Raw genomic sequence first — 26,356 nt, 5'->3', positions numbered from 1 at the left:
TTGAGCCCGTGCTTGGTCAACAACGAGCAGAGTTGCGGCAACTTGACTTAATCGTAGATGCAGTCGCCATAACTTTTCGTATCAGATGCACATCTGTGGGAACCACGGTAGGTAATATTTTACTCTTCTTTTAACTGCTGACCAGCTCTGAGCTCATCGTAAATCGTGACGCTCGGAACGGTAGTAGTCAAGGGAACTGAGAAGACCCCTGCTTTTCAGAGACAACACTTAGGTTAAAAAGTGACACGGCCTCCAAATCCTTGCCTTCCACTTTCCTGGAAACTGCTAAAGCACGCTTATGGTATTAGATAGCTCTTTGATCTCTTCTCCAATTGTACACACACCCGAGACTGGCAGAAATGTCTTCCCCATCACGCTTGTTTCCAACTTCATTAATAGCTTGATAACTTCTGTCACAAGATGGGCATTTTTTTCAAGTTTGAAGAAGTAGAAATACGTACAGAGTGAAACATTAAAAAATCCATGTTACCAAAGTGGTATCTTGTTGATCATCTTAAAAACACCTTTTGATATCGGACTCTTACCTCAGAAATTCGGTCAGAAGTCCGTCTCGCTTCCTTGATACCAACTTCACACGAAAAGTTTTCTTGCTGCTTTTAAACTGCAACAACCAAAGTGTCACGGCTCAGCCACATTATAAGATTCGAAGAAGTGCAAAGACACTTTATACTGTTTCTCTCGGTTATAGATAGATTTTGAGAAGTTTTTTTGCACATTTCTGTTTTTGTATTTTTTTTAGTTAATCTCTTCAGTGTCGCAAGTAGTTTTAATTTTTCGTGTAAATCGATCCATGATTACTTCACCGAGGAAATCGAAACAACTTGCATAACAAGCGAACCTGTCAATTTTGAAAGCTACACCAGGAAAGAAAATCGTGAATTTTTTCCTAGTTTTGACTTCACACATTTACCTCAGTTTATACAATTTCACACTGGAATCACAGGTTACAAATTTTTAAGTTCCTGTCGATAACTGCGAAGCTGGAAACAAAATCATGAATCATGAATCATAGTGGTTTAATTAAGAGGATGAATGATTGGGTATAAACCTGAGAATCAGAGAGATGTAGTTAAAAAATGAAACAAGAATATCGAAAAAAAATTGTCATGATTCAGGTATCATAAAATTCAAAACAGCAGGAATCGTGTATCTCGATTATTGCACTCCTGTGATAACACTCCCCTCCTTGTAAATAAAGAGTAAAGAAAAGCAGCTTTTCATTACCAGTCTATCACTGCTCAACTGTTACGGGTCAATCATTGCCTTAAGTATTTCCAGTCTCCTCTTTCCAATCTTAAAGTACTCCCTTGCCATCAACAGCGTTCAAGAGATCATTTGGAAGTGATTGCGGTGTTGGACTGCCTTTATGTTTACAGTGTTACATTTCCTCACTCAAATACTGGATTTAGTCCAATACAAGCTATTAACATAGGAAGTGGGGCGTTTTTATTCAATCTGGATTTCAAGAGAGTAGTGCAAAGATCCAAATGTTTTATCGATTCAAACATCTTTTTTGCCATCTTCGATGGTTAATTAATCAACAGCCAATCAGAGTTTAAGCCAAATAATTCATGGTACGAACCCTTGGATTGGTCGCTGCTAATCATCTATCCTAGAAACAGGGCTGATGAGCCGGAATTAAGAATTGTTCAGTTTCTTTCTTACGTCTAAAATCCTCGTGATTATTCGCGAGTGAGCTACGGAATGTCTCTCTAAAAATTCACAGCTATTTCTTGATCTTTCGAGCTGCTTTTCCCTGCTTTTCCCAACTTTTTCCGCGAAAGCAGGGCAAAGTCGTGTTTAAGCTGGACTGGAGCAATTTTGCGCCACGGGGGAAGTGTGTATTTTCATAATTTAATTTTCTTTTCTTTGTGCCGAAAAAAGAGATTCCATTTTGGTGCATGTCTGTGATCACAGATGACGTAATGTTTTCTTCCACGTCCTCCCTTCTGTTATCTGGGTTCCCTGTTTGTTTGATTTTCTCATATTACAAGGCTGGTATAAAAAGCCACAGCTATGCTTGAGTTTAATGTACATTTCGAGAATTAAGCTTTAGACCAGACAGTGATCTTTTAATTACTGTCGTGCAAAACTTCTGTCAACTCGAAGAAAACTGCAAAATATTACCTTGGTAAAACAATTAGGAGGCATTGTCAGACGGAAAAGAACTAAGAACGACTCAAGATGGAGAACGCAGTGCACTGGAAATTCTCATATCGTGACAGGACTTGTGGCGAATGCGGCGATTTCAGTCTTTTGTTTATGGAAGATAATTTGAAACGTTTATGGTATGAGAACTCTTGGAAAGGGTTATGCTGGTGCAAGGAAATTCTGCACAATTATGAACATGCCTCCACCTCCAACCGAGAAAGCTTTCCTCAGCAACTCGCGCGTAATCGGCCGTCACATGAAAGCGATTGCAAAGGAAATAATGAAAAAGGCGGGAGAAGAAGTTTTATCTCTCAAGAAGGGTGTAAATTCTTCTGAAGGTCTACCTGTGAACTGTGGTGTTTCTTGTGACGGAACATGGCAAAAGAGAGGCTACTCGTCACGCAATGGTTGTGTGAATGTCATATCCATGGACACAGGAAAGGTTCTTGATGTGGAGGCCCTAAGCCAAGGATGCAAACAGTGTGAGCGGCATGAACAAATGGACAAGAATTCTCTTGAATATCAGATATGGAGAGCTGATCACACCACTTGCAAGTCAAATTTCCAGGGATCAGCACCTGCTATGGAACCAGAGGGTGCAGAGCGCATATTTCAAAGGTCTGTTGAGCTGCACAATCTCAGGTACACTGAATTTTAAAGAATATTTATCAAGATGCTGGAATTTTAGTGGAAAAGAAAGAATGCATCGGTCATGTGCAGAAGAGGGTTGGAACTGCACTTCGCAAATTAAAGTGTGACAATCCAAGCCTTGGAGGCAGAGGGAAACTCACAGATAGTCTAATTGATAAACTGCAGAATTATTATGGCATTGCCATAAGGTCCAATGTTGGAAATTTGGCTGGAATGAAGAAAGCTATCCATGCTAGCCTCATGCATTGTGCCTCAAGTGAGGCACGCCCACTTCATGACCACTGCCCAACAGGTAGTGCAAGTTGGTGCAAGTATCAAAAGGACAAAGCCAACCATACAAATCTCTTTAAGCATGGACCTGGCCTTCCTTTACCTGTTATTGCCAAGCTAAAGCCTGAATATATTCGACTTAGTGAGAACAACTTATTGCAGAAGTGCTTACATGGCAAGACACAAAATCAAAATGAGTCTTTGAATGGGATGGTATGGCAAAGGATTCCAAAAGAAATTTATGTTGGAAGGGAGACATTAGAATTAGGACTTTATGATGCTGTTTCTTATTTTAATATTGGTTCAATTAGTATTATTAAGCTTTTCCAAGCCCTTGGTATTCCTTCTGGCAAATATACCGAGGAGGGTTGCAGACTCCAAGACCAGCTTAGAGTTAATATTGCGCAATTTAAAAGCAAAGCTACTACCAAGAAGCGACGTAAAGTGATTAGGGGCCTTAAAAAATGAAAAGATGACCATAATAAGCAAACCGAAGGAGTCAGCTATGGCCCTGGTCAGTTTTGAACAGTTCAATTCATGGAAACTGTGTTTAAGTCTTGAAAAAATCAGTTTAAAAACTTTAAACCAGTTTTCTCTCAATTTTGAATTTTATGAAACTACCGACACGCTAGCAAAGATAACTTTCCAGCGTTTTATTCAATTCTTCTCATTTTTGGAGTGAGAGATCTCAGTATATTTTTGCATGCAATGAACTAGAAACATACACTTAGGTGCATCATTTGTTGTTAAATGACCAAAATGAGATTGCTCATCTTATCAATTCCTGAAAGTTGTTGTGTTTTCTTTAATATTTTTTATTCTATATGACTGAGAGGTGTTTCTGTAGTTCATTGCATGCAGGTGCATGTGAAGATCATTGTCTAAAAATTTTGTGAATTTTTAATCTAATGTTAAAGAGATATGACTGTTCTTGTTTGGTTGCCCACCGGGGGGCATCATTTGCTAATTCTCAGCAGCAATAATAAAATATCAAGTCAAAAACTGCAAAAATACAGTTGTCTCCATGTGTCATTTTAGGTGATATAGATAAGTTCTTGTAAAAAAACATATGAAAAAATGTTGATTTTTTGAGGGTTGTACCACCTTAAGTCTAACTCAGTCTCCTGAGCAACCGCCCACTACCCTGTTGCGTGACTAGTGAGCCGAATAACTGGTGCTAGACTAAAAACTCTTCGCGAGTGGGGTTTTGAAGGAAGTAATGATTAGACGAGATCAAGAATACGAGAGCCATACAAACCTTTTAAAGGGAAAAGGTCTTTTCCTTTTGAACGTTTCTACTCTCGCTTTAGGTACCTATTTAAGGCTATCAAACCGTCGTCACGCAAGAATTATTCTTTTTATCGCGTGATGCAAAATTTGGCGCGTGTCAAGTTGTGGGTCACCTGACTTGCATAACATAATTTCAAAACATGGTTGTTACAGTACTAACCTTGCTATGTTGTCTGGTTACTCTTAACCATGCTTCTAATAGTCATATCGTTGGAATACCAAGCATTGGAACAAGTCATGGACTTGTTTACGTCAAAATCGGACGAGAGCTGACTAGGAGAGGTTACAGATACAGTCTTCTTGTACCAGCCTGGCAAGTGAATGAAATTGGACCTAATTTGGCTGGCATTGCAGTGAAATCTTACGACACTCATACAAATGGGAATGATTTGGAAAAAGTGATAATAAAAGAAGCCGAAGGCAAGCTAAATATCACCGAGAGAAATGATTTTTGGAAGTCTACGTGTGAGGATTTGCTGAATGACAGAGCTCTCTTGAAAAGCTTGGGACGGGTAGACTTGATTGTTTGCGATATCACAAGTATATGTTGTGCTATAGTGGCAGACTTGCTGAAAGTGAATCGCGTTGACTTGGCTCCCATCGGATTTGTAGATCCCTATGTGAGTTTTATTCACAATTTCCCTTCTCCCGTGGCCTATGTTCCGAACGGAACTGTCAAACTTCCAAAGAGAATGTCATTTTTGGAAAGGTTACAAAACCTGTTGTTGTACATCTTAGGGTATGTTATGCACGAGTTTGTTTTTATGCCACCCTTTGAAGATTTGTGGAGGACTCATGTCAAAGACAGTAAGTTTTCTAGTCTCAGTGAAGTATTCAGAGCCACAGGATTGTTAATAATTCCAAACGACTTTGCTTTGGATTTTCCAAGGCCTTTTGGAGCCCATGTGAAAGTGGTTGGGCCCATACTCCCGGAAAAGCCTAAACTACTTCCGTCAGACAAAGAAAGTTTCATCTCTGATGGAGACTTGACAGAATTAGTAGTTGTTTCATTTGGGACTGTCATTTCAAATTTCAAACCGGAGTTTGTTGATAGCATTGCAAAAGGGCTCATGCAGGTCCCTTCTAAAGTTATATGGAAGTATAAAGGTGAATTGAGCTTACTGCCTCAAAACCTGAGCAAAAATATCAAAGTTGTACCATGGATGGAACAAAATGATCTTCTTGGACATGCAGCTACAAAGGTCTTTTTCACTCATGGGGGCTTGAACAGTATACTTGAGGGCACTTATCATGGGATACCTATGGTTGTTTTACCTCTCTTTGGTGACCAACCTGCAAATGCTATGAAAGTGCAGGAGGCTGGTATTGGTGTGATACTGGACTTGCAAAATTTAACACCAAATGCAGTAACAAATGCAATACTTGAAGTTCTCAGAAATTCCAGTTATAAAGAAAAAGCTGAAAGAGTGTCTAGATTGATTCGTCACAGGAGAGTCACACCAACTGAAGAGGCCTGTGACTGGATTGAATATGGGCTTCATAACAATGCAGGACTGCATTTAAGGAGTGAAGCTGACAACTTGTACTTTTTTCAAGTTTATCTCTTAGATGTGTTGTTTCTCATAGTTGTGATTGTTGTCTGTGTTATGGTTTTGTTCTACTTTTGTCTGAAGTATTGCTTACAACACATCATACAAAAGTGTTCTAAAAAATCAAAGGCAGAGTAAACTAAAAAAAAATCACTTAAATCCTACAATTCACTTATCAGTTTTGAAAAACAGAGAAAATAGGCAAAACCCTTTTTTTCTCATATGCATTTAGTTAAGTGTACTCTCTAGATCAAAAGTGAATAATTTACAAACCTTCTCTATCTCAAAAGAAACTATTTTAAGCACCAAAACAAATAAATGGCCAAATGATTGTGGTACAAAAGGTAACAGTTTTAATGACTTTATAAGTCTTTCATTGCAGCAACAGGTAAATTTTTTCTCAAGTAATGGAATAGTGAGTCAAATTATCTTATTTCCTTAAGAAGGAATGAAGACCCTTCCATTAGCCATAAAGCTATGCGCTGAGCCCTACCATTGGGTGCTAAAGAGTTCAATTATGAATTAAATTATTTACTTGTAGCATTTGATGGGCTTATTGAAATAAATAAAAACTACTTTCCCTGATAAAAACTAAAGGATAATCAGAGATTTGTGCATCTTCTCCATGATTGGCTAACTCCCCTTTCCAGAAACAGCTCTGTTTGCCCCAACCTCTGGGAATGTGAATGAGGAGGAATAAGGCTACATTTAGCCTTTGTGAGCCTTTGTTTCTGTAGTGGAAGTATAGGCTGTGAGCAGTTTCTATGAGTAAAGGAAAAAACAATTTTCGTTCCATATTCATCAATTCAAGGCAAATTCTGCTACTTGATCATACCGTTGACCTCATTAATAACAGGGGGGACTGGGTAGACTTAAGCTGTCTACCAGTGGTCAGCAGCATACATTACAATTTTTCTGTACTTCATGTATGAGGTCAAAACAAACGTCCCCTGAACGTGAATGTAAATCAGTTGACTTTCTACATTTCTGCGTGGTAAATAGAAGAATATTTAAAAGCAGAACTAAAAAATGAAGTCAAACGAAAGAAAGGTATAGTATTCGACTTGTTTGTGAATCGCTCCTTTAGGTGATATGAGAAACCGTTTTAAACCTGTTTTATCGACTCCTCGGCCAACTGTCCGACAAAGCAGTTCCTTGACGGCGGCGAGTTCTGAGGGCAATGTTAACAACATAAATACACCGCAACAAGAGTCAGCAAGGAAGCCTGCTGGAGGTATGTTAGCCTGTGATAGTTTCCTCTTGACAACGTTTATGTTTCGGTTTTTAGAAAAATGTTGATAGTTTTATAAAAGTTACCCAGTTATACGTACCCTTTTGATCATCATGAGTCGTGGGCAAATCGATTCGCTGTGTGTTCATTCTACTTTAAAATTCGTTTTTCGATGAGGAATTCCATTCTTGGCAAACCCATGTTCTAAAAGCACGTCAACAAGTTGAATTCGAATTTCTGAGGAATTTCAGAGAAATTTCTGAAGGGGAGCTGGATACTAAACACGTAACATTTTGACCGGTATTCAGATGTCTTTAAGGTATATCTTTGAAGTTGTGGTTTATTTCCCTCTTTGTACTAGTTTGTGGCATAAATCTCATACTTTTACAAAATTATAAAAATAAACTCTTTTTACAACTTTTATTGGTTTCGACTTGAAAGTATTGTTCAGTGTCGCATATGAGTCAACTATTGGAAATCTAAAAAATGGAGATGTTTGATTTTGGATCTTGTACCCCCTCCTCCCCCCTCCCTCTGTCACAAGAAAAAATAATTGAGTGGCTACCTCATTCCAGTCTATTGCCACACCATGCCCTAGTTACGTTAAATTCAAGACTTTTTTGTGTTCTCTCTGCTTAAACAACAAAATCCTTAGAACCATTGGAAGCAAATTCATCTACAAGACAGAGAGATGATGAATCAGCAGCATCAAAAACATTGTTGTCTTCTTCCACTGCCACTACTGGATCACAGCGAAGATCGCGTATCAAACCTACTGTTGTTTCTGTGGCTCGTTCTCGTCCAAATGCGGCAACAAAGAACAAGACATCTGCAGATGCTGGAAAAAATGAGTTGGATGGAAAGTCAAAGGAGGAGATTGCACCAGTTTCACAAGGCCAGTTGGGTGATAAAGAAGATCCATTGTCAAGGAGATTAACTTTCGATGGAGAGGATGCTGATGGTACCAGTACTCCTAGTAGTCAAGAGGGAAATCAGGCAGTAACATCAACAAGAAACCCTGCAGAGACAAGTGCCTCTCTTACAAACATTGAACAAAGAACTCAACCTACTGCACAGGAAACAGTGGTAAAACCATCACAAATACAGAACAGGAACACAAATTCTGATACTGCAGTGCTACAACCTTCCGATGGTGGGACAACACCTTCATTACTACGTCGCAAACGGGTCTTACCTAATCTTGGGTCAGCTGCAAGGAGGAGACGTTCTTCTGTGTCAAAAGAAAATGTAGAGAAAAATCCTGATTTTCATGAAGTCAGGCAAGAAGAAATAAATTCAGCTCACAGAGATGAGGGACTTATATCTGTAAGTGAAGAGATTATGGACATTTTTATTTTATTTCAATGAAAACTTCTCTTACAGGATAAAAAAATGTAAGTTCGAAGGTCAACTCAAGGTGACCAATCACAAGTGCAGATTCAGAGCTTTCAATAAGAAACAAGCTTAAACTGCTCTCTAGTCTCCCAGTTGTATGTACGTTCTCCTACTTTCACCAAATTGTACCATCATGGAAACACTGTCAAAAATTTGTACAGCAGCCATTTCCCAGCTTTGAGTGTAATTGAATGCGTAATTTACCAGTGACAGGTTCTAATTTGTGAATGGATTGCATGTTTAAAATTTTCCCAAGGTCAAAGCAAACCTTGAGGATTGTGTGGGATTTTTTTAACTGAGTATTTTCCAGTTTTGCATGAAATCTGATGGACCTAATTGGGTTATAGTAAATTGACCACTTACCTTTTTGTAATTGCCCTCTATTTTCAAACTTTTTGAAAGCCATGGTAATTTTTTTTTCAGAGACTAAAAAGTAACATTATGTAATTGACTGTAGTAGGGTTTATATGCTAAAGCTCTCTTACACAAATTGGTGAGACATACATGTTGATGTTTTTGAACTCTGAGATAAATTAAAAATCTTACAAACCTTGTTTTCTCTGTTGGTACTGGAAGTTAAAGAACCTGGTTTTTCTACTCAAATTTATGCCCTTTGTGCTTTGCACTTGGGTCGCTGACTTTGAGATTTTTATTTACCACTAACTGAAGAATAATTATACAAGTGACAATAATTATTAGTGGTGAAGATGAATTAACTGAAAGGGAACTTTTGAAAAAATACAGGAAGCAAAAGCTTGTAAACTTGGCTTTCCACTTATTACTAACAGGATGAATAAATTTAGACTTCATATATAGTGCATAATGAATCAACCAAAACATTTGTAACCTTTAAACTTAAGAAACTTTTCTTTGATATTGCAGGAACAAAGTGCTGTGAGTTGCAGTGGGAGTAGAGGCAAGAGAATGCGGACATTATCAGAGGAAGACCAAAATGTTGACTATGGAACCTCACCTGTTACAGTACCAGAGATCCACGACAAAGATGATGAGGAAGAGGATGAAGAAAGTAGAAAAAAGGTATACAGTACACTGATCTTATGTTTCTCCTTTTGTAACCTTTTACACCTCATTATCAGAATTTATTTTCTCCTTACTACTCTCTATACATTTCAAGGTGCTGACAAGGAGAATGTTTTGAACAATCGAGAGCTTCTTTAGTTGGTGATCATTTCATGTATTCTCATGACCTTCATGTTTGATTCAGGAGTGTTACTGTTATGAGAAATTATTTGCCAGTCACTCTTGGGAGTCAAAGGGTTATACATAATGGCAAACTTTGGGCTACAGAGAACTTGTTGGTGAGTTAGCCTGTACACTAGGTTCCTATACGACAAGTGTCTGGCATACTGTAAGAATCTGGGTACTCATATTTTTTCTTTTTCCCACAATTGTTACCATTGAATGGCATCTCTCAAACTCAAAATTTACCTCATTTCATTTTAATCTTTTTTATGTTATATTAAAATGGCATAAGGCTGCAGGGTGCCTTGTTCATCCCACTTTGCAGCCCATCAAGTGCCTTCTTTCCTGTGAATGGTTGACTGATCACTTTGCATTTGTTCCCTATAGGGTCTTAAAAGAAAGAGAGGTGGCAGACCCCATAAACTGAAGGAACCATCAGATCCCAGTCACATGACCATGCAGCATTTGATTTACTTCAACCCCAAGACCAACCCTATGAGGTAAGCTTTTATCAATTAGCTCCCAGGATTTAAGATATCAGTTTTCCTTTCTAAGTGTGACTTTTTTTTTTGGAATTTAAGCTCTGAAAATTTAGTGTTGAACTCATTATGGAACAGGGTAAATTGAGAGGAGAGTTACAAGTTTAATCATTTTCTGGAGCTGAGAGCTGAGCCATTATTGACCCTTTGATGTGTAAGAGTGACTGGCATCTTATTTCTCCTTACAATAACACCCCTGAATCAAACAAAAAGGTCACAAGAATAAATGAGAAGATCACCAACTTAGGAAGCTGTATATTGTTAAACAAATTCACCTTGTCAGCACCTTAGGAAATGAATAGAGAACAGTATGAAGAATATTTTGCATAACCATCATTCTAGACAGGTTTATGTGCTCTATGTTTTTTTTTTTTTGCGCTTTATTTTGTTTTGTTTTGTTTTGTTTTGTTTTTTTCGCAAAATCAACCTTCTTTACTAGTTATGTAGAGATTCTAATGCTGACATAATGAGAGTCATCCCTTCTCTTTGACAAAGGGCTTGTGCTCAAAGCATCAACTTTGGAAACTCTTTACAATGGCCAATTTAGCAGCTAAAACCAGATTATCTTGCTGTACCTTCCAGCATTGCAGCAACACTGTCTCTATAGAAAATTACCCCCCCTTTATTCTGGTATACCTTTCAAGAGGCCTGGAACAGTGCATATAGATATTTTAGCCTTAAAAATGATACAAATAATTGGTGATGTAAACAAAATGTTTTACACCGGTTGCAGTTCAAGTTTGACTGGGAGAAAAAGAAAAGCAGATGACAAGAACAAAAGCAAAAACCTGAAAGGACAAGACCTAAATATTTCACAGTAAGTTTGTGAGTAAAAAGGCCACAGGTTGTGTACAAATTAATAATAATAATAATAATAAAAATAAATAAATAAATAGTGGCAAGGATTTCTATAGTGCCATATCTGTATGCTCATGGCGCTTTACAACTGAATATTCAAGACCAAAAATTTTGTAGATTAAAAGAATACATCAATAATAAAACACAAATATATAAAAGTACAAGTTAAAATTCATATCTAAAAATTAAGATTAAAATTAAAAGTAAAAATTAAAAATTAAAAAAAAAAAAAAAAGATCAGAGCTGTTACATACACAGGCTAAGTGTAGCATCTCGAATTCTTAACCCTTTAACCCCTAAGAGTGACCGGCATCTAATATTTCTCCTTACCATATCACCCCTGAATCAAGCATTAAGTTTAGGAGAATAAAAGAACTGATCACCAACTAAAGAAGCTCTTGATTGTTATACAAATTCTCCTTGTCAGCACCTCAGGAAATGCTTAGAGAACTATATGGAGAATATGCATACTGATGTTGGGGTGTAAAGGGTTAAAGAAGAAGTATGGAGAGAAATAGAAAGTGTTGGGAAGCCAAATGGTTGCCAGCTAGTTGAATTTCAAGTAGTATTTCGTCTTTCTTTATTTCTAGTGTTGAAAGAGGAATAACTTGTTGTTTACCTAGTCTTTTTTCCCTTTTTTTCCTAGATCCTTCTTCCCTATTATCATTACTGTCATGATTAATATTTTTTTAAGAAAAGTTACAATTTCTGAAGGAGTGGCAAATGAGACTTCAATAGGAGTATTGATTACAGTGATAGTCATACTGGACAGGTTTTGAAACGAAAAAATGTTGTTGCATTTAGAAAATTGTGTCACCAAATTAGGCTCAAAGGGATGTAAAAATCACAGTGTGTTACACTATTTTCTACTTACTCGACAGCAAACGGTCAAGAAGCTTTAGTCGCCTGAAAAGTTGATCGCGCGAAAATTTCTTCAAAGCCTTCGATAATCTCCTGAACGTCTCGAACGTCTCGAAAATAGACTTGGTCCTCGAAGTTTTCTCATTTGAGTGGTACGATTTTTCTTGTAGAAACAAAGGGTCAGAGGATGGGGCAGCCTCTGGAAGAAACACTTCCTTAGAGAGCCAAGAGCCAGTTGTTGACGCAGATGACACAGATGGGGCAGCTGTTGCCCCACGCGTGAAGCTGGCTGCTGATGGCACCATTATATTGGATGAAGAAAGGTATGTCTGTCGCTCTGATCACATCAACGGTACAGTTAGTCTTCTTCCTATAAATCATCGCCCAAGGGAGACCGGCACATGTTACATGACAAGTCCAGCTGGCAGTAAACGAAGCTGCAACTGTACATCTCTGATTGTACCGTTGAGTGTACTATGAACAAGCCCATTTTAGATTCAAGACTGTGTAACCTTCTACGATAGTTATTATCCCTCCAAATTTTCAACAATTTTCTTGATGATCTATCGCTATTCAATCTGGTGTTCGTCACTTCTTGGATTAAAAAGGTTTCAAAGACGTATTTTTTTTAAACTTATTTTATAATCTCATGGAATTATTGGCCAGCAGTGGATGTTCTTATTCTTCCTCCATTTGATTATTTGTTTCTTTTTGCAGCCTCTTGATTCCCAAATCGCCAGAAAATACCCTAGAAAACAGGTAGGGCGTGAAAAGATTTCAAAGAACTTGAGTTTCATGTACTCGAAACTGTCATTGTTGTTTATGTCGATTCCTATGAACAATGAACTCTCCAGCAGGCAACCGGTCTGTTCACTCGGAAGTCATTTCGCCCGAAGTCATGTCGCGATATGACTCAGGTTTCGGGCGTGATGACTTCCAGGGGACTTGAGCGTAAACCTACAAGGTAAGTATAGAAACAAAAAATAGGCATATCGCCCTGAGATATCAATACATTCTCCCAGCTGGCAACAAAAAAGAAATTAAAAATCAGTAGAGACTTGAAAATCAATTTTTTCCAAAGCGAAAAAGCCTCTTTAAGTGTACGTTAGTAGATGACGATGATGATGTGTGTGTGTGGTTTTTTTTCGTTTGCAAGTTCGAAAATCTTTCTTTTCCCTGCGATTTACGACAATCTGACTTGGATCTCTACCTTTATTTCACTGCAGTGAAATCGTCTATGAAGATGCTGACGCCGTCACTTTTAGTGGTTACTTAAAGCATAGAAAAGTAGAAAGGTGGTCACTGGCAGGTATGTTACATTCTTTGACAATGAAAGAACACAATACTTACCGACGGCTTCGAAATTTGAAAGAAATAATTCGATTTAATAATCCAAGGACTTTGCCCTTCCGATGTACTTCATGTGAATGGAACAAAAAATTTATTATTTGAAAGGAGCCGGTTTCCCATCTCTGAAAAATCACATGCAATCAAAAATCATAGTGCGCTGAGTATTCAGTTAATACTTTTAATTCTTCTTGATTTGAGAGAAATGAGATTCAAGAAATGCCCCTTACATTGATGATTCACTTTCTCAGAGACTCAAACGTTTTACAAAGCTCTCAGTCAAGTTGGAACTGATTTCAGTCTCATGACACCCATATTTCCAAACAGGACAAGAAGGGAGCTTAAGGTTTGTGGCTGTTGTTGGTTTGAACTGAAAAGATATTTCTTTCTCTTGACACCAGTTTCCTGCCCTCTCCATGAATTTTATGTACATCTTCTGTTGGCCAGATTTCTTTCCTTTTTCTTGTCTTTCCTTCTTTTCCTTCAATCTCATCCCTCTCTCCTTTCCACTTCCTCATTCCTTCCTTCTTCTTTTCCACGCCATCCTTTTGTTATTCCACTTCCTCCATCACTTTCGTCTCCACCTTCTTTCCCCTTTAACCTCTCTTCCAGCCTTCGTCCCCCCTCCATCCACTCTTCCCATTTTCCCTTTCATCGCCTCCTCCTTCCACTCTACCCTCCCTTCCCCTTTTCACTCCTTCATACCTGCCTTGGCCTCTTCACCTCCCCCTTGAACCTTTGTTCTTCCTAGTTCTCCTTTGCTCACCCCGCTCCCATTCCACTCTACCCTCCCTTCCCCTCTTCACTCCTTCATACCTGCCTTGGCCTCTTCACCTCTCCCTTGAACCTTTGTTCTTCCTAGTTCTCCTTTGCTCACCCCGCTCCCATTCCACTCTACCCTCCCTTCCCCTTTTCACTCCTTCATACCTGCCTTGGCCTCTTCACCTCCCCCTTGAACCTTTGTTCTTCCTAGTTCTCCTTTGCTCACCTCGCTCCCATTCCACTCTACCCTCCCTTCCCCTCTTCACTCCTTCATACCTGCCTTGGCCTCTTCACCTCCCCCTTGAACCTTTGTTCTTCCTAGTTCTCCTTTGCTCATCTCGCTCCCATTCCCCAATTCCTTTCTGTCTGGTTTTTTTTCCCTATAAAAGTTCTAACATCTCTTTTCAGGCCAAATTCAAGCGGGAAGAAAAACAGCACAGGACTCTGATAGAAAAAGCACTCCGTAAGCATAAAATAATATCTGTGTTCTTCCTTGTTCTGCTATATATATTGAAAAAAAAAACATTCTTACGTTGAAGTACAGCTACATGTAAAAATCCTGCAGCTCCTTAAGGTGAATAAGCCGCAAATTCTCCTTGCGATTCAAATATTTTATCCTGGAAACAGGTTAATGAGAAAAGACAAGCCTATCAGCAACAGGTGTCTTCTTGAAATAAGACAAAATTCTCCTGTCTTATTCACAGAGAAATGTAAAATCGGTATGGAGAATTAATAATTGGATCTTGCTAAGAGAATTTTATAATCTTTTGACCTTGCGTGTTTAAGGCAAACAGAAAATTGTATCAAGCAAGGCCTATCCAACTTTTAGTACAAGGATTCTCTTGTTTCCACTCCCTTTGGGTGAGAGAGAGACGCCCTCATTTGACCTTCTTCCTCTAACTCGCTGAAGAGGTGGGAAAAAGAGGGACCCTGGGAACGAGGTTTGGACTTAACTAGTTGACGCAGGCGTAGTGTGGTATCCCGGATGGCGAAAAGAAATCCGGTTCGTGATAGGCTCAGTAAAGAGCTGCGTACAAATTACTCCTCCTTGCTGTTCTGGTGTTCCTAGCTTGACTTGAGTATTTTTATCCCTGTAGGCGTCCGTAATCCTATTGATATAGAGCTGTTTGCTCCTAAAGTTGACGAAGACGAGATAGACGACGAATTGGCAGGTACTGATCCACTCAGCTCAACACCCCGCAATCAAGAGTTGTGAAGCGGTTAACGTTGCTCATTCATGTCTTTAAACCAACGTGAACGACTCATTGAGCCGGTGATTTTCGGTAGAGTTGTCGCTAAGAGACTTGATGCCTGCCGATCTATTTCCGTGACAGACTGAAGATCGTTCAAGTTTGAATGCAAAAGACCGTGGAAATAAACATGGGTTGTATTATGTTTGAACAGTAGCTCGCTATTTGGAGCTGGAAGGTGGAATGAAATACAGCTTCGTTTTTGGAGTTGTACTGAAATAACTTAAAAAAATTAGTTAAGAAGGTATACGAAAATTCTCACATTTTACTCGGGAATTGGCTAAAGTTGCGGCAGGTTATTGACGTACATTTTCTCCTCCATACATTGAATAATTTTGTAAAGATCTGAATAAAGAAACGTAATTTAATAAACGTTCTCGAAACACTTGGTGACAAACATTGTTGATGATGTGATCAGGCCTCTTCACTTGGGTTATATGGAGTTTGCGAAGTTTTCTTTTCTCTGGTTATATGAATAATTTCAGTCTATTCGGCTGGTTGAGAGTTCAGCCCGATTTCTGTTAATGTGAGAAAACTCATCTCGGTTAGCAGATTGAACAAGAAACAGTATTTTAAGTTTCACTGCAAAAGCAGGCTGAAGTGGTCAAGACGAAGAGCTACATCTCGGTTACTGAGATCACGTGTAATCGGGCTCTGCTTTTCGCATTAGTGAATCGACTTCTTTTTTTGAGGAGGGGGAGGGAAGGGGGAAAAGGGAGGGGGGCTGAAGACAAAGAATTGACTTGCAGTTATGTTAAGGTTAAGAGTATGTTCTCAACTTACGTCTTCCATATCATCTGACAATTCACAATTTAGCGGCCAGCGGCTTTGTGGTGTAATAGAGAGAGAGGACATCATGTGCCGCGGTTCAATTCCAACTATGATAATCTGCTCTGAGTAATTCTTTTACCTCTCGCTAATTTTGACAAAGAAATTTAAAAAGCGTGTTTGTTTCTTCATGTTGTTGTAAGGAAGAGAAAAGTATCTGGTTTGTGGAAATGAATATTACTGAACCATATGATTTGCCGTTTGTGCAAGCGTTTATTGGTCTTCAGGCCAGTTGAAGGTGTTTAAAGTCGCACTCTTTGAATCAAATCGATGGTGCATCTAAAAAAAATATTTTCTTCATTTTATTTTGAATTGGTTTGGTCCCCACTATCACCAGAGTCACCGCTATCGCCAGAGTCACCGCTGTCACCACTGTCCCCGCTCTCAGCAGTCGACGGGCTCTCGCCAGAATCGCCACTGTCTGCAGCTTTCCCATTGCCAGACTCGCCCGATTCGCTGCTTTCCCCAGATTCTCCACTATCGAAAATACCGTGACGGCTGGCTGGTTGGTCTAAGATAGCAACAAATACAAATAGTTTGCCAGGAAACGCTAACGTAGAGAAAGGTTATAAACATTGGTCTCGAGATTGTAATGAAAAACAAACTGAATTCCTGTGAAGACTCAAACCCAGGCCAGTTCTGGTCGGACCTCCAAGCTTAAGAATTAGTTTGCGAGATAGGCAGGCATTAGTGTGCGAACAAGTTCTTGTTAGCGCCTCGTCACGAGCGGTGTATTCCGCGAGATTCGACTCGTCGAGCTACGCGAGCGTGAGGGAGCTTTTAAAGCTCTCTCACTATTTTACGAGAACCTTTGTGGATTCCTCGCAAACACTCCCACGCACTAATCGCTGGCAAACTCGAAACCCGCCTGCTTCGCCACTGACTGAGGTGGCATGTTAAACGTCATGAAGTAATTTCTTTAGAGAAAGATGTTTTTTCGTCATGTCACGAGCGTGGGAATGAGGAATCGAACCTCAAAGCTTGCTCTATCGCTGAGCCACAGAGACTCTACGGTGAGCGAGGTCTATTACGAAGTTCATATGACAAGCGTCCTGCATACCGCTAGGATCAGCAATGTCGATGGCGTCATGTGTATAAATAGAGAGTAGAGTCTCTTTGGCTCAGTGGTAGAGCATCGGAGCGCGGAATCCAATGGTCTGAGGTTCGATTCCTCATGAGGACTCCCACACTCGAGACAAGACGAAAAACATATTTTTAAATTTCTTTACCGAGCTCAAAACTTACCATCTCTCTCATTCCACGTACAATAATTTCTTTATTTTTATCGCTTATTTTTATTGCTAGTTCGACTGGCGAAATAGAAAATTCGGAAAGCAAAAGTAGTGTGGGGGCTAGTCATTATTAATCGCCTTGGGAGGGGAGGGTGGGGATTTTAGTTGTGCCAGGATAAAGTTCACCTAATGACCCGTCTCAAGACACACTTGAATGTTTTTCCCTCGGCTTCATCTGCCACCTGCACATAATTTAAAGCTCGTGATCAGAGAACCTGCCGAGTGGGAAACTCAAGAGCTTGTTTGTTTGTTACGAGCCAACGATCAGTAACGAGTCGCCCCCAAGGATCCTCCTACGGACGGCACAATTAGGCATCCAGTTCAGTTCTAGCTTCTCATCACGTATTCACCTTTTTTCAAGGGTTTTTCCTCTAAACTGGATTTGTGATGTCCTAATCTGCCATGAGACTTTGATTCTGTAAAGAAACACAACATGTGAGTTACGTTAAATCATTTTGGAGAATTACTGTTATTTGTACAAACAGTCAGTAGTTTCAATTTAGAGTCTAACATTTCTTAGTGAGGTACTCATCCTGAGCAGTTTAGTCCAGATCTTAGCATTTTATTATTATTATCATTATTATTATTATTATCATTATTATTATTATTATTGTTATTGTTATTATTATTTTCAGAGATTGTAAGCAAGTACCGACAAAGAGTTTCTGGATGTAAAGAGGTTCTGCCCAGTGAACGGCCTAATCGTTTGAAAACATGCCTAAATTCACCAACTTGAGCACCAGTTCGAGCTCTCGATCATTCAGTTAAAGCACTCGAAGCAACTAAATAAACCACACTCTCTAGATAAATCACCATAAAGATACACTTAACCTTTTTCACCAAAAAAACCATCGTCTAAATTCTAAGATTAGGTTGTTTGTGCCAACTGTAACTGCCAAAGAGCACACGCACAACCCGCTCAGCGCAAAAAAAACCAGGTCGTTTGCTCTAACACTCATTAAAAGTATCTGTAACCATATTTTTGTGTCATAGTATATTGATATTGAATATTTTGCAAGAAACGTTCATTAACATTTTACACCCTAATATCAGAATGTATATTCTCATTACTGTTCATCATACATTTCTTAAGATGCTTACAAGGAGAATTTGTTTAACGATCAAGAGTTTCTTTTAGTTGGTGATCATTTCCTTATTCTTGTGACCTTCATATGTGATTCAGGGGAGATATTGTAAGGAGAAATTAGATGTTAGTCACTCTTAGGCGTAAAAGGGTTAAGGAACAAAGATCGTGGTGAATGATGAAAACTGAAAATAATGTGTCACTGATATTAAGACAAGGATATTATTTGTCAAAAATCTGCGTTGTAGAAATTACCCAAAACCAACTCGAGGGAAATTTGCCTATAAAGATAACTCAGCCTTTGAAAAAGTCGTTTTACAGCCGTAGTGTAGTCACCGGAGGCTTCAGGTTACGATATGCTTCTCAAAGAAAAAAAACCCGTCATTTAATCAACATAACACGACGTCTATTTACACGTCTGTGATATCATTTCAACCTCTAAAGAGACCTCTTAAAAATAATTACTATTTTCTATTTCTTGGGTGATTGATCTCAGAATAAGATCGCGTATTATTTGTCTCTACGGTACGTTACAACCGTGATTCTCACATCCGCAAAAAGCGAAAACACAAAACAGACAATTTTAGAGGATAATTTGCAAGATGAATTTAGAGAAACGCTGACAACCTCCTAAAAAAAAAGATCGCCTTTTGAGAAGATTACTGAAAAGACTGTAAATTGAGTTAAAATAGATAATATTTTTCGCCACAAGTTCTGACTTTCATTAAAAACAACTTACTGTGGTGTTTTGCATCAACTGAACACATCATCCAAAAGATGAGACAGAAAATCAAAACAATCTTCATTGTTGTCAAGGTCTGTTCTCTTGCGACTGAAATGTTCCCTTCTCGGCGAGCTGACTGACCTGTTATGGCGTTCTTGTGGTTAATGACATCTACTCTGGTCTAACTTTAATTGACTCACCAAATTAATTATGAATGTCTATTAGGTTGTTAAATGGACTAAAAATAAGCTTCAAAATTTTTAGTGCATTGCAGCGAAGAACAAGTAGGCAAATAATTGCTCGTTGACTCCGTTGTCCATTATGGCTACCTGATCAATACCTGCAATTTTAGGAGTCTTAAAGATGACTCAACTAACCCCTTCCCCCGGGGGGTAGTTCCCATTCTTTGCCATACGGAATGCTCCCACTGAATGTTTGGTGCAGAGGTATTTGAAAGGGTAAGGATTTTAACAAGTGATATGTTGAAAAGTTAGGGGAACCTGCCATTGGTTTGTGCAAAGTAAAAGCGAGTATAACCCGTTCCTTAGAAAAAGAAGAGGGTTCGTAACCCATATCTCAGAGCAGAAAAATCTACCAAAAATTGTGATTGGTCATCCTTCCCCAAACAGCTACGAATACAGTCCACACTAGTTGGCACTATTTTATCGCATAGAATTAAGCTTGGTGGAAGGGTATTGCAAAATTATGAAGCCAATTTTTTTAAACTCTCTAAGCTACGAAAGCTTGGTAAACTTTTTCTGCTAACTGTCAAGGTTGGTTCATTTGTAAGAGGAATTCTCTTTAGTGAGCTATCTCCTCATAAAAAGATGTCACGCATTTTAAGTGGGTAGCTTCATCTCGGACATAAATCAGGGAGTCAACCGATCAATTATTAATGTCTTTTGCGTGGCTAAGTTCACTGAGATAAGCTTTTAAAAGACAGAATATAATTTAGAACATCACATTTCGTTTTTTGCGCTGTCCATCGTGGCAAGATGTTGATAAACGTAATTTGCTCTATTGCGACTCCTTGAATGCTAATACCAACAGGTACCTGAAACCTAGAGAGTGCTTATCTACTCAGTTACTTAGCAAACCCATTAGAACCAAAATTTACGCTCGTCATCTTCAGTGAGTGGAACCAGTTAGAGAACTTTACAAGAGATAAGATAATTGCTTACAAACACGATCTCTAGCGATGAGTCGTTTCTGGAGCTTTTTTAAGAAGCTATAACTGACCTTTTTGAACTATCATGTAAAAAAAATATGTCTGCCAAAGTTGATTTTCGCTTGTAAAACGCCCGATTTGTTTTTAATTTGTGTACATTTCATTTTCAAACATAACCTTTTGGGTTGAACAGACTTTTTTAAAATACCTCTTGAAAACAAAAGACAAAATTGTCACTCATTTCAATTGTCACTCATTTCAAGCTAATTAAAACATTAATATTTGAAAGCTTACGACTCTTAAAAACTTTGAAGACGATTTTCAACAAATCGTCTCCCCGAGCATAAATTGACTTGTTTCAACTATGAAAAGAATTTGGAAGAGAAATTTATCTTCTAGCTAGTTGTACCAATAGCGTTGTGAGCTTGCGTCACTCAAGGGCTTGTCTGGCATTTTCTTAATTTTCTTGTGTTAAATCACATCTTCTTAAGCTTGAGTTAACTCATCAAATAAATTATTGTTATCGGTTGTGTTGGGTCGTTCGCTTGACTGATGACCTTTCGTAGATACAAATGAGGTCAATCAGACCAATTTTTTTTTCTTCATATAATAAGCTTGAAGTACAAGTGCCCAGTTGGTGGTAGGAACATTTGACGCATAACAGTTCCCCAGAGATATTTGATATTCCCAGACACGCGTGATCTGAAACTTGTTTAATAAGCTGAAGCTGAAATTATTATGACGTGCAGAAAGGCAATTTTTAGGGGTGGAGTGGTTTATAAACTTACTTATCAGAAAATGACCACGATGTAAATTATCAAGAAAATCCCCATTGTTGACAAATTATGTCCGCTTACGAAAAATAAAATTTTTCTCTCCGAGTAGAAAGCGGCCAAAGTAATATATTATGAGATATTCTGTTATGTAGATATGGAAACTGCTGTTTCTCTTGTTTCAATCACGTGATATCTCCAGCGCACATGCCAATTATGTATCTTCACAGGTGAAGATGTAAATGTCGCCATGGCAAACAGATCTATCAACATGGTGTTTTGCCTTCATTAAAGTCCATTAGCGGCTTATTTACTTCACCAACATTAGAATAGTTGAAATAATTGTTTTTCTTGAGTGTAAAAATTATTTATAAAGAGGGATTTTTTTATCTTCATTTCTAAAGGTGAAAGCAGAATTTCGTGAGCTGAGTCTATGAGAAGATGATCTTAGAATTCGGTGCATTGGAAATATGTCTCAGAATAATCAGAACGTTCCAAGTCCGCCTGTTGATACGAAGTCATTCTTATCATTTAGATAAAATCCTAAACCGCATACGGTTATGAAATTTCCTTTTTTTCTGTTCAACAAATATCACGGTGGTTAATAAGTAACTATTCATTTTTCGTCAGTTCACTGTGTCCATTAAGCTTGACCCAATTAAGTGTTCGGAATATTTGTCGCATCACAGATCCTTGGACACATGTTGAATACCTGTGACCCGGTGACTCTTGCTACTTGTTTCGTCACCTAACGTTTAAAGTTTCGTCTCACTTTTAAGCCAAGTTGCTGGTAAGCTCAAACGCATTGGACGTTAATAAGTCGTTCCTGGAACTAGACTACATCGTCCATCGAGCGAGTAGAAATGGAAAAAAAAATTATGAAAAAAAAATTGAATCGCGCAGCGCAGAATCCTAGGAATGGGGGCGCTTGAAAACTAGGGACCTGAGTTTAAGCCTAAGGGTTTGTATACTTTTCGTTTGCCTTATCCTCAGAGTTCCACGCAGCGCTAACACCTCTTTTTTCACTGGTTTTTTTTTTCTTTTGCGCGACGGACTTCACCAAACAGCAGGGACTGCTCATAGCCAATCCTAGACCTCTCCTCTGCAATTTCATTAATTGCAGCTCGCCGGCGAGGATCATTTCAATAAAGCAATTCGGGAACCGGACATTATTTATCGCCTGAGGAGGAAGGAGGGGCTTTTGGTTTTGTCATAATCAAATGTGCCTTATCCCTCCTGAAGCCCTTTAATATTCTTTAATTCTCCCCCTCCCCCCCCCCCACGGCAATAAATAATGAGTGGTCCCCTACAAAGGACATTCACACCACAAACGAACGAACCAATCAGAATGACCTAAAACAAGAGATTATAAATTGTTTCTAATCTCTTGCCTAAAATTAGCGACGGATAGCATCGAGCAAATTACGAACTACTCACGGCCAATACAGCATTTGCTCAAGAAAGTATTACCTGTTTAGAATCTGTTGGTCACTCGAGCCGGACCTAAGAACGCTCGACCGACAACAACTCTTCACTCGACTTTAGCGATGACGTTTGCACATGTTGTCGAAACGTCCGTCATCACAACCGACAACAGTCCTTCTCAGGACTACTCCTCAGACTACGCGATCAATGTCATCTGTGTTCAAAAACCCAGTCTGCATATTTAGAACCGACAACTTGACATATTACAAAAAATTGATACAAAAACGACAATGACAAAATTACACATTGAAAATACAAGATGAAAATTATTTTAATTCTAAGGAAAATTTACTTTTTCAGTAACGCTGTGGCAAAATGCTCAACAGCCGGGCGCGGTCTCAAATAGACTAAATGCCCGTCAGTCAATTTAAGATGAGAGAGCATTTTGTGGTTGTTGCAGGAGAAGGAGCAGCTAGAAAGCTGCTTACCAGCTCAAAATTCTCATCAGAGCAGAGAAAAATATGAATTGTATTACATGCAATAAATGGTCAGCTGATCGAAAACATTTTTTCCCACACGTAACTATAAAATTAGAAGGATAATAAACACAATAGCCCCCGTTTGCCGCGAAAATATGCTCGTTTATTTGTCCCTGGACATTATCTGTTCCTCGAAGCTAAAAGTTTTCCTTGACCTTTGCCCTCCAAAAACTGTTCGCATCTCGGAAAGGTAAATTTCCGCAGACAAATATCCGTGCATATTTTCCCCTCCATACAATTATTTGTTTATCTGTAATTTTAATGATGCAGTTCATTTAAAATCAATTTATGTGTGGTTGGAAGTCTTTCTCTTTAGGATCCCGTCATCAAAGAAATTAATTCAACCGCAGAAATTGAGCTCAACGGTGAGCGTAGACACCGGTACCTTCTGGAAAGTTCTTGTGTTTCGGAGAACATCGGTCTACCAGACGAAGACAGCATCAGGCTCTGCTAGCTGAGTGACTCTCACCATACCCAACATCCTGATGATCTCAAACCGAAAAAGGGCTTTATTTGCTGGGCTGCTTCGGTATAAAATTACAGCTCCAATACGTAGGGAATAATACATGGGCGTGTGTAAATATAGAATTTCTCCTCTCGTATTCAACTCGATATCTCACTACCGAGCGTAGCGAACGGGTTGAATAAAGAGACATTGAGTTAAACACGAGAAGAGAAATTCAATATCTACACGCGCTCATGCATTATCTTATTTAATACATAAGCACAGTAGGTGTTTAGTGCCAAGAAAATTCCCCAAACAACCCTGCATTGAGAATGTTGAAGGAATTGCCCTTCATTCATCAACGTGACAGAGTGGCGCGAAAGGTGAGTGACTTGTCAGCAGCTGATTGGCGATATCAAACACGTATAAAACATATCGTAATTTCACATTTGTGCAGTTACAGCTGGAAATCGTTGTAAAACATCGCAGTTTATATATCAAAATACTCTTCTACCCGCTTACATTTTACTGGACTATGTATTTCTGAAAACCTTTTTTTCTATCTCTTTAGAATCCATGTGATAGTAACCCCTGTCTCCATTGTGCAAATTGCCTTCATGGATTTACAGGCAAGAGATACGTTTACCTCTGTCAAATTGGTTACACGGGAGAAAATTGCCAAAAAAGCTAACAATAAATATCTTTTGTGTGATGTTCAGACTAACGTTTATTATCCTAGGGGACACAAATGAGATGATAAGAACAACGTTGAGGAATGTAAGTCGACTGTTATAAGCCTTTAAACAGAATCCAGTCAGTCGATAAATGTCCTCAATTTCCGTCGAGAGTCAACAGACCCTTCATTTAAAATTTCCTTTTCTCAGTCTCTACAGCGCTAGCGAAATCTTGCAGCAACTAGAAGAAGCTCGATCCTTATGCAAAAACTTGGAACATACCTGATCGAATAAAGTGGGTAAGTTTCTTAAGAAACTGTGGTGCTGCGTCGGTTGGATAGTACAACAGGGTAATTAGATATTAGCAACTGAGTTCATAACGTAAATTGGCCCCCGTGACGAGTTTAAAGGCTGATATTTCGAGCGTAACCCTTCGTCAGAGTGATTGGGGCTTGCTCATACCTGATTGATCCTGACAGCGAAATTTAAGGTCACCCGTGACATGAGTGACAAAGAAGGTGTTGGTGTGACGGCCATAAGTCACGACAGCGAGACCGGGAATCGTACTCAAGTGAACATCTCTCAGCTGGTGAGTTTCATCAACGTTTCCTTGCATTGTGAGCAGTTCATTAAGTACCAGTACAACGACTAACTGTAATATAAGTCCGAAATGACGTTAGTCAGTGAATGGCGCCAGCACACTCCAAAGAAAAAGAACTCTAAGTTTTCTCAAAAGGATTCGAACGTACGACCTTCTGATTGGTACTTTGGACGCTCTACCACTGAGGAACTGTAGACTCGTAGTAGGCTAGGCCATTTAACCAGGTCCACAGTGGCAACCTTCCTGTATACTGCGAGGATAGGAATGCCAATCTGTAATGCCTCTGCGCGATGATGATGAAAGGAAAATATTAAAATTGTTGATGGGTAAACAGGGAAACAGCGAATCGGGGCGAACTGAATTACTGTCAAAACTCAAATAGTCAATTTTGCAGTTACGTGCTTGGTTACCAAGCCTTTGAACAGGAGTGAGGCTAAGGTTAACCTCGTTATGATACAAACCTCGCTCGATTTTCAAATGCAAATTACTTTGTTATCATGCTAACTAGATACTGGTCTCTATCACAACAAGGTCACCTTCAGCCTTAATCCAAACCAAAGGCTTGGCAACTAAGTACACAATTGTAAAACGGCCAATTGCAACCATTACACAAGAGGCAGTCAACTAAAATAGATAGTCACAAACCGAAATTAAAAATTATGTTACTTTCTTTCAGAGATAACTGAATTGTTTTGGTGTGGGTCACCTGCCATCACCAGCATAACTAATAATAGGGACTCCGGGGTTTCAAAAAGCGTTTCCATAAGCGGCTTTTGATGCTGTAATTGGTGGCTGTGCTGCAAGGCGAAAGCCAAACACAAGAGCCTGTCTAAACAGACGGCGGTGAGTGGTCTGACAGGTACCTGTGGACCGCAGATGGAATAATCCCCTGAGGCATTCATCAAATAACTATTGCTTACAGGAAAGAAAAAAACTATATATAAAAGAAAAAATTGGCACAAGTTAAGAGTCACGAGGTTCAATTTACTGAGATGTTAAATATACATCAACCCCTATGATTAAAACAAGCCAAGTATTGTGTGAGGCTTCTGTTGTTCATAAACGTTTGTTCAGTCAAATGCAACACAAATTGTTGTCACATCAGTAATTCGTTCATTCGTCCGGCAGCCGGACAGGTTTTTTAGAACACTCTGTGTCAGCCATTCAGAAATTCTTAGCAGAATTGCTCTTGAAATGTTTGTTTAGAATAGTCAAGGGATTTCAAAAACTCCGTAAAGTTTCTAGGTTTGCGGCAATTGTACACTTGGTTTGCACGAGCTAAGAAAAAATTCGTCCGCTAAAAAGGCACCTTAATTTTTGGAATCTCTTAGCATCTTCAACGAACATCGAACACTTTCATTAGGTATTCTCTGGGAATTCGGCGAGTAATTCAAACTGCAAGCTCCCATCGCCATCGTACTGAG

The 26,356-nt window shown here is 39.0% G+C and overlaps 3 protein-coding genes and 1 pseudogene across 3 annotated transcripts; 3 read left to right on the top strand and 1 right to left on the bottom strand.

The window, feature by feature from the left end:
• Window positions 1–2,308: 2,308 nt before the first annotated feature.
• LOC136279875 (uncharacterized) lies at window positions 2,309–3,851 on the top strand (annotated as a pseudogene).
• Window positions 3,852–4,374: 523 nt separating this feature from the next.
• On the top strand, window positions 4,375–6,544 carry LOC131797935 (UDP-glucuronosyltransferase 2C1-like). The gene has a single exon (XM_059115600.2). It carries the CDS (start codon window positions 4,524–4,526, stop codon window positions 6,069–6,071), a length of 1,548 nt encoding a protein of 515 aa, XP_058971583.2. The 5' UTR covers window positions 4,375–4,523; the 3' UTR covers window positions 6,072–6,544.
• A 344-nt stretch (window positions 6,545–6,888) lies between these two features.
• LOC131797940 (transcription factor TFIIIB component B'' homolog) lies at window positions 6,889–15,765 on the top strand. The gene is made up of 11 exons (XM_059115605.2): window positions 6,889–7,167; window positions 7,820–8,490; window positions 9,442–9,597; window positions 10,150–10,262; window positions 11,035–11,118; window positions 12,191–12,343; window positions 12,738–12,779; window positions 13,247–13,329; window positions 13,619–13,713; window positions 14,538–14,592; window positions 15,227–15,765. Exons 1-11 carry the CDS (start codon window positions 7,026–7,028, stop codon window positions 15,343–15,345), a joined length of 1,713 nt encoding a protein of 570 aa, XP_058971588.2. The 5' UTR covers window positions 6,889–7,025; the 3' UTR covers window positions 15,346–15,765.
• Window positions 15,766–16,278: 513 nt separating this feature from the next.
• Window positions 16,279–19,461, bottom strand: LOC131797982 (processed variable antigen). The gene is made up of 3 exons (XM_059115643.2): window positions 19,323–19,461; window positions 17,850–17,915; window positions 16,279–16,718 (listed from the first exon to the last, which is right to left on the bottom strand). Exons 1-3 carry the CDS (start codon window positions 19,387–19,389, stop codon window positions 16,510–16,512), a joined length of 342 nt encoding a protein of 113 aa, XP_058971626.2. The 5' UTR covers window positions 19,390–19,461; the 3' UTR covers window positions 16,279–16,509.
• Window positions 19,462–26,356: the final 6,895 nt, after the last annotated feature.

Source organism: Pocillopora verrucosa, chromosome 3 (genome assembly GCF_036669915.1).
Source record: "Pocillopora verrucosa isolate sample1 chromosome 3, ASM3666991v2, whole genome shotgun sequence".
NCBI lineage: Eukaryota > Metazoa > Cnidaria > Anthozoa > Scleractinia > Pocilloporidae > Pocillopora > Pocillopora verrucosa.
Note: the sequence above shows the minus strand (reverse complement) of the source record. Positions and strands in the feature narration are given on the sequence as shown.